The following is an 8,910-nucleotide window of genomic DNA, read 5'->3' as shown; positions in this document are numbered from 1 at the left end:
ACCCCTTCAAAGATAAAGCGTGGTTGATAGTTATAAGACAATAAAACCTTCCAGACATCTAAAACCTGAAACAATCAAATAAACTTTCTTTGATTTCAAGAACTGGTCTGCTACTAACCACCTGTCATTCATCAGAAGCATGATTTATTTTCTAGGAAATTWAAAAAAAAAGAAAAATCCCACCTTCTTTCTCTTCTTTGATCAATTATAGTTAACATTTTTGAGGACTCCACGTGATAACACCTGAAGACAGTACTTCACATCAAAAGCAGCCATGTTGACTTTGAGCCAGGAGTCAAAAGCAATAACTTAATCCAGACCTGATGCATGATGATGAAAACTGCCCACAGTTGCCACAAAAACAGTTTTTTTCAGTTACATCAAAACACTGAAGCAAAATCTTACATTCCTCCTCATAACCTCAAACTCTTTTCGTTGTCATCACAGCTAGACTGGAATACTGTGGCTCTATAATTTGCTCTTGAACAGTTAGTTAATTAACAGATATGACCACTAGTTTTGCCACAGATTTACACTGGCAACGTRTTCATTTTTATTTGGTTGTTGGTGTATTTTTGCTAGCTTGAATCGGCTTAAGAAGAACTTTGGTCAACCTTGTTCTAAATGTGCTAGAGAGAAAAAGTTGACATTGAAGATGTTTTTTCTTTCTATCTGATTCTGCAGTTCATCACTAACATGTTAATGTGAATCAGTACCACTGTGAAGGTTATTATGACTCCCTTTAAAGACAGAATATATCTGCACACATTTTCGAGACTGTTAAATCCCAAGTGACAACACATCGAATGCCTTTGAGGGCCTAAGAAAAGAAAAAAAGAAATGTGTAACACCGTTGAATCTGTGCGTCTCTTTGATTTTCAATGCTAGCTCCCATCCTTGTTCCTAAATCAAAAGGCAGCAACATGTGCTGCCCCATTTCTCAGCCTCAGTGTCCGGGTGAATTATAGAACGGTTGTATGAACAGACATAACTTGTCAGGTTAGGAGCCTTTCGTTTATTAAAAAACAAACAAAAGAAAATATCGATGAGGTATGAACCACTTAGCTGCATATATGCTGTGGGTGGGGCATAGCATTTACTGCCAGTCAGTTTGTGATGTATTTCTGTTCTTGCTTCCATTATTAAAAAAAATGTGTTTTTGTTTTTCAGCCAAGCTTATTTTGTTGTTAGGTGTTTTGACACAAGGCGCGTTGTTTTAGCCTCAGGAAAAAATAAAGTGCATTTCTAAACTTCGCTCAGAAATGAGGTGAAGAACACTTCAAGGTGATAATATAAATACAGATATTAACATCTGGAGTTATTTTAGCTCGTTTCCATTATTAATGAATCCTGAAACTTTGGTGACTGCAGATGTAACTGAGGTTTCATGTGTTGTTAGAACAACCCAGAGAAAAAGGTTTGGAGCTAAATCATCTATCACTGATGTAACATGTTTCTGTAATAATGTGTCTCAAGTTTGCCTTGGAGATTAAGATATAAATTACAAAAGATTATGTTGCTATTTATAAAGAGAGCAATCCAGACTGCTGGATCATCCATCATTTAAATTTTTTTGTTGTTGTTGTTGGTTTAATTGTGAAGACACCTTTTTGCTACTTTTAGCTTTTAGCCTTAGAACATCATTCATGCACAGGCTCAGACAATTTGAATGACTCTGTTTGGCTTTTTATTAGGTTTTGAAACACTTGCCGTTCCTGCAGTGAGTGACAAATTGTAATAACTGTGAGGGGGAAAAAACGAGCTGAAACAAAACAAGGGTCCCCAATGAGCCAGCTATTGTGATGTCCTTTTGAAAGGTGGAAAAGCTGTCAAGTCCTTCAGTTATTCTACTTGTATCAAACTAAACCCAAATTACAGTTTTAAATGTTAATGAAAAGAATTGCTGACACTGAAGTTTTGTATCAGTAACCTAATTAAATCTTTATTTGATTCATTATCCTACTTTATATTAGACTGTAAAACCAATCTTAACTTTTAAGATGTTGATGCTTTGACTACAATAAAATATATGTTGTGTTACCATGAGGCAAACATAAATCTCAATGCTCATAATTCAGTGAAAGACATATTTCACTTGAAGCAAATGTGAAGTGAGAGTAAATGCACTGACCATAAGAAGAAAACCATTACTTTGATCTCTTGGGAAACCTCTGATATTATATCAGACATGTGAGAATGATGATTACATGAGGTTATTGTGTGCTGCTCAGACTGAAAACAGCTGTATAAATACATCATGACAGGTCAGATATAAAAAAAAACTATTTGATATTTATAGAAAAAAATGGGGAGGGGGAATCAGGTGAAACATTTCCCTTCTCTAAAACTGTATAAAACTTTTTTTTATTCTGCAAGCCCTTTATGTAGATAATTGTAGATTAATAACACTGATTTCATGTGACAAAATGTCCCAGTAGTTCTGTCTGTTTTAACTTTAACTTAACAAAAAAAAAAARRAAAAAAAAGAAAAGCTATTTCAGAAGATCTCCTCACAAGGACAAACTCAGATACCTCCATTAAGCRGTCTTCACTTTCCCGAGTTTCTCAGTCAAATTGAGGAAAAAGGAAACAGGAAAAAGATGTGCAAAAATAAAAACAATAAATAAAAGGAAGGGAAGCAGGTGAGTTGTAGCAGACTCCTTGCTATCTGCATTCAAAGTTCATTATAAGTGATCTGTCCTGGTCTTTTTACATTTATAAAGTGAATAAAAACGTGGCACATTTTCACACCATATTCTCCACAAGCACAAGAACTGAACACAGTCAGGCTTTTTTACTGACTTAAGAGTTTCCTGCTCTCATGAAACAGGGATCAGTTTGAAAAAAAAGCTATCTCGCATTGTTCTACTTTTTTATTTAAAAAAAYGTGATAATTTGGTGTAAGTAAAGCCATGGTTTAACAGTTACATTGATGTAAAAGATCATTTTAATAACAGCAATGAAAAGTGTTTTAGAGGTTAAGGATGGGAGTGAGAAAATACTCCAGTGTAAAGCCCTGGAGACACATTAGAACAGCCACATCACATTTTAACATAACTGAAATACTGAGGAGGTGGAAAAATCAATTTGAAAATCATTCAGCGCTCAAGTGCTCTGCAGTCAAGATACAACATACCTAAAGTATTAAAATGATGGAGTAATGGTTTCTTTAAATGCTGAGGTGCTCAGACACAAGAACAAGTGTAAAATTGTTTATTTTTTGTTGTTCTTTTAATTCTAAATATGCTTTAATCTTTTTTATTCTCCCAAAGATAACGCATAAAACCTCCAAAAGGTCCCAAACTGCCCACAACTCCTGCTCTTCATCTTAACCTTTTCTTCCCAGCCCCATCCCCTCCTCCTTACTTGCTCTGCTGCCTCTGGGTCCAGGTGGGTGTCCAGCAGGGGGACGGTGAACTGGATCTTCCTGGGGCTCCCAGTTTCCATGGTGGCACTGACAATCAGAGAGGACAGCGGAAAAAGAGGAAGAGCAGCAGCTGAACAAGAAAGGAGAATCCGTAAAGAGGGGGGGTGGCTTAAAAAAGACAAGCGTTGACTCCAGCTTTGTCCAAAAAATAAAACTGGTAGACTTTAACTATATTCTCTTTTTATTTTGATCATTTAGGACACCTTTTCCTTAGCACCTTGCTTATTTTTAAAACACTTATTTCTATCCTTCGGACTTCCTCGGCACCTGCTGGTGTGTGTGTTCCAGCTTTAGTTCTCCTTCCTCTCTGCCTCCTCTCTCCCAGCTCCCAGTGCTCAGCCAAGGGCATTCTGAGCCAGGGACACCTCTCCTTCGTTCCCATTCGTTGCGTCAGACTCCCCTTCATGAAGAGCCCCACCCTCTCTTTTCATTTCTGTCTCTCTGTATTGGCTGTCTGAGCTCAGAGCTGTACTGCTGCAGCCTCTGCACAGATGGCAGAGTGAGGATGACAAAGACACGCTCTCTCTCTATCTCCACTGAAAATATTTTTAAAAATGCACAATTCCGACACCACTTTGAGAGTTTTCTTTKTAAATTACCAGCCTAAATTCCTGAAAACATTTGTTTTAATCACATAAAGTATCTCAGGGATTCTCTCTGAGTTCTGYTTCTCTCACACAGCAGGTTCTACTATATTTTACACACTTCATCTTAATTCATTCTATACAGTTTAGATTATAGATTATTTTTTCAATGCTGAAGGAAAATGAAGCTGTGAAATTACTTAAGCTTATAGTATCTGGGCCAGGCTCCATCTCTGTATCGCCTGGCCAGCAGTGTCTTTATCGATCGTTTCTTGGCCCGAGTGTTCCTGTATCAAAGGTCTGCTGGGCCCTGATATTTGACACCAGCAGCATATGGTGTGGTGGATCTGCAGCACTTTTGTGTAGAAACTAAGACTGGTCATGGTGTGTTTTGACTTTGCGTAGATTTTAGTTGGTAAGCAAACAAATCAGCATCTCTGCTCTGAAAAAGGTTTGGCCCTTACATCCTCCTAGCACACAACTCTCTGAAACATTGATTTATTGATGAAATGTTGGGTCAGTCTGATAGACTGTCATTTCAGAGATTTGTGAGTATTTCGGGGCACTTACTTGTTTTAGAGAGAGTGAAAACTAAAGCAAGTATCCATTGTTCAAAAAGAATTAAAGCATGAAACATTTTAGCTGTTTTAGAAAATTTTACCTCCCATTTTTATTGCCTACCTCCGAAGTCAAATGGCAGTTTGGCAATTTCATGAAAGTAATCATTGACTAACCATGTACAACAGGGACATTCAACTGTTTCTACTGTTATTTAATGTAAAAAATATATTTTAAATCACTTTAGCTCCACTCATACAGAGGACCCATCCCCTAAAGATTTGTTCTGCAGACATGCTGAAGTGGGAGTGTCAGAAATGGTAGGAGGTTCTAAAAGAAACAGAGGCCAATAGATGGTTCTCAATGACGTCCTCATTCGGGACTTTTTTAATCCCCGCACCATGTGCAGTATGTACCCATMCTGCACAACACTGAGCTTTTTGTGATTATAATCTGATGYTGTCAGTGTATCCTATATGCACATTTACAAGGGTGGATTGCATAATTTTCAAAACACTTTTCTGTTCATAGTGCACAACCTTTTACTTTTTAAAGTCAATTAACGCATTATGCGGTCACTAACCATGGTAGGAGTGATATGAACACACCGTTTTTTTGTTTTTTTGTTTTTTTAAAGCATTTCTCTGCCGAACGAGCAGCACAGTATTGTAATCAACTCCAACGCAAACTTGCTCCATGTCTGCTAAAACAAATTATAATAGAAACTACATAAACAATTTATACTGCATACTTTTCTGTTCTGTAGACTACCCCCTCTTCCGCATTCGCGCCCACGAATATGGTGATTTGATCACATGATCTGCAGGTCACTACGTCATTTGAGAACCATCTATAAATTTGAATTTAGGATTTCATAAAACAACATGAATGAATTTAAAAGGTAAAAGATWACGACAAGTGTGTTTCACCTACCAACAAAGGCAAGGAGGAAAAACACTTACCTGCATCTGTATTTAACTAAACCTTAAACTGAGCTAAACTGGGGCTGCACAAGYCTGCACAGTAGATCTGCACATGGATCCTGCTCCTTCCTGTCTGTTGACGTTTGACCAATAGATGAGGAGCTGACCCAGGAAGGACTGCCCACCTTATTTGCATTATGAGACAGAAATGCATAAGGAAATGTATATACAGGAGACATAATCATAGTCATTTAAGAGACACAGATGTACAGTATGTACAAGTAAAAGGGAAAAACAAAAAATACATATTTTTTTAAAAACAAGAAATTTTAAATAATGTGGTAAAAATACAATTTATTGCAACTAAGCTGTAAAAATAACTGTGAAAGGCAATTAAATTATAAAACATGAGAAAAAAGTTTTCGTTTTAAATTGAATTGGTGGATCTTAAGTGCCTTTATTTATTTATTGGTCCATTTATATATTTTTGCTTTTATTTATGTCAGATTCGGTCCTCCATACTTAAGTAGCGTTTATACTGAATTATTTATTTATTTATCTATTTATTTATTTATTTATTTATTTATTTATTTATTTATTTATTTATTTATTTATTTATTTATTTATTTATTTATTTATTTATTTTATCCAAGTTTGCATCTATTTTTCACTGACACGCTGTAAAGTTACACACTACACCCCTACAGTAGGTGACATGCAGCTTTAAATCGGTTGCAAGGAGAAGAAAAATCTACATCTAAATAACTTTGAGACAGTCCTACACAGCAAATGGATTATATCACAAAAAGGTTTACAACTCAGCCAGTTTTACAGATAYTGAGCTAAATATTTGGATGKCAGTAGCTGAGCATCATCTTCAACACATATACACAGCAAAATAATAATCCAATTTCAAAATGTGCAAAATGTCTTCTAATGTTCATAAAATGTCTTAAACACAAAACAACATTGCTTTTCTCTTTTATTTCAGCTGGTGTTTCTCTGTTTGAGCTGCCTACACAACAATACGCCAGATTTTCCTTTTCTTGAGTCACAGCTGAATGTGGGAAAATTGGGGATGATAATGAAAAGCTGCCACCATAATTGGAGCTTTTCTTGAGTTGTAACGTTGCCCTGAAAGTGGGGAACTGATAATAAAAGTCCATGTGGTTTTTGTGTGTGAGAGAAAGGACGGCAGCTGCTTGTTCTCCAAAACAACCTTGAACGCAAAAACACCAATAAAACTTTGTAGTGTGTGTTAACGCCTAATAGGAGCAAAGTGTTTACCACTGTTTGAGCTTGATGGAGGAAAAAAATGCTTTGCAGCCAATTTAGAAAATAAAATATACCGTGAAAGTTTTCACTTGTGGTAAAAACAAAGGAAAGTGCTTCTAAATAATGCAYACATAAAGTGTTGAGAGAAAGTGTTGCTGGGTATTTTTTTCTAAATTCTCATCCAAGATATTAAACTCTGTGGTGGATATGATTTGTTTCTTTATGAGCTGCAGGTGTCAGCTTGAAGACACATCGGTGTTTTTTGATGTTATTCTGAATTTTTCAGTGTTAAGAGAACAGCAATAAGTTCATAGTGCCTGCAGTTGTCTGCAGCTGAATATAAACAAGGCTTCATTTTCAGCTATTACCAGTCAGAATGTTAAAATGTGAAAACTGTGATTAAGCTATCACCTCCAAAAGCAAGTCGTTTGCACCACCTCTCGCACAATGACTTATGCTTATTTCAGTTATTTTAGTACCATTTTGTGTAGAGTAATGAAACAACCTACGTATACTCCATCCTGTGCAGCGGACCACAATTTACCCTTGTCATTCCCCTTGATTATCCCCTTCCCCAGCAGCCATTAAAGCCTGTTAGGTGTGACAAATTGTGCTGTGTCATGGCCATRTAGTTAGTGAAGACTGAGACCTCCCTCCCTTCTTTCCATCTTAAGATGGCCGCCCTCCAACATGATGACCATGAGGGAAAGAAGGAGTTCGGAGGGTCAAGAAAAGGCCAACGAGCCTCAGATAGATTCGAGCAGATCAAACGCWGTCCAGGTTTTTATGGCTCAAATTTGCAATGGTGTGAGTGAAATAAAATCTGTACCTCTACGTCTGCCTCTGCGCTGAACACGAGTCTGGCCCCCCTGCAGACTCATGAAATTCAGATGAGTCCTTCTTTAACCCAGATGTGCTGATCAGCTGCTACAAAACATAAGAAACAGCACCCCGCTSTTCCTAAAAGTGTCTCTATGCTACATCACATTCACAGCTGTTGTTTTATTGCCACAGATGGTCAGATTGAAACAAATATCTGTGACCTAAAGCTACATATTTTGTAAAACCCTGAGCAGAGCTCTGATATTACGTTATTTTTTTAATAAAAATGCTCTGCATTAAAGCAGAATATCGCTAAAAAAATGCACGACTCCAACAAAACTCAGTTCTATTCCATGATGTAATCTATCAGTTTGCAGTGGTGGGTTTCTCTGCAGAGACAAACATCTTTTTTTTGTAGCCACTTCAGAGACAAACATCTTAAAACACATTTTCTCATTTTAACACTGGATTCAGGCTGTAGCCTTTACGCAGAGGGACAATTTGATGCCCTTCAATAATTTGTTATTGCATGGTGACYATAAAAACATGGCAATCAGTTTATTATTTTTCTGTTCCTTGATTGTTTTGCTTTGAAGGCACATGCATGGTATGAAGACTTAAACACAAAATTCACCAGCAGTTACCCTCAGGGCTGAAAGTAATGTTTACTTTTATTTTTTAATGTACGAAACAGTCTCGGATTTCCTGCTGCGCTGTCTAAACTGATTTATTTCCTACTTTTTTTTTCTGAACACTGTTGCAGCTTTGGTTTTCTACACAAGGGAGAGAGAGAGAAAACTGGATTCTTTTTGTCAACATTAATAATAAAACAGTCGTAGTTTGCAAGTCTGAAACCATACAGAATCTTAGCTATTATTACATTGGAATAACAGAAATAAATACCAATTAACTGGTGCCTCTGCAGTCTTTTTTCTAAAGCCTGCCACACAGCATTAACCCACGTAAACCAGCCTTTTACATTTTAATAAAACATYGTGTTGCTACTATGGAAACATTATGCATATATTTGTAATTATTTCCAATCTACCTACAGATTATTCTGCTTGTGTTGTGTAGGCAATGTGATTTGTGCTTTTAAAATGCTAAATTGTGCTGAAAATTATTCTGAWAATCCAGTGCTGAAAAGTGCCATCATTGAGGTGCAATCTATAAACATGCTCTGCATAAGAAACAAAAGTTGCTATACTGCAGCTTGATTAAACCATAAACATTATAAAGTAATAAAATTAAGATGTCACCTGAATTAAATTTGTATTAGTTTGTTTATTTATTTGTTTATTTTTTTCCTTCTAGGTTTCAA

General features: G+C 36.5%; 1 protein-coding gene across 1 annotated transcript in view; it reads right to left on the bottom strand.

Moving 5' to 3' along the window:
* Positions 1-3,534, bottom strand: part of LOC106514723 (protein phosphatase 1 regulatory subunit 1A) — a gene marked incomplete at its 5' end in the record, with an annotated part of 23,277 nt that extends 19,743 nt beyond the window's left edge. Inside the window, 1 exon segment of the mRNA XM_014004123.1 lies at positions 3,367-3,534. Within this exon segment, the coding sequence (XP_013859577.1) occupies positions 3,367-3,447 (81 nt within the window).
* Positions 3,535-8,910: the final 5,376 nt, after the last annotated feature.

This window comes from Austrofundulus limnaeus, unplaced genomic scaffold, assembly GCF_001266775.1.
Source record: "Austrofundulus limnaeus strain Quisiro unplaced genomic scaffold, Austrofundulus_limnaeus-1.0 Scaffold22, whole genome shotgun sequence".
Classification (NCBI taxonomy): Eukaryota; Metazoa; Chordata; class Actinopteri; order Cyprinodontiformes; family Rivulidae; genus Austrofundulus; species Austrofundulus limnaeus.
The sequence above is the reverse complement of the archived record's forward strand: the minus strand, read 5'-3'. Positions and strand labels throughout refer to the sequence as shown.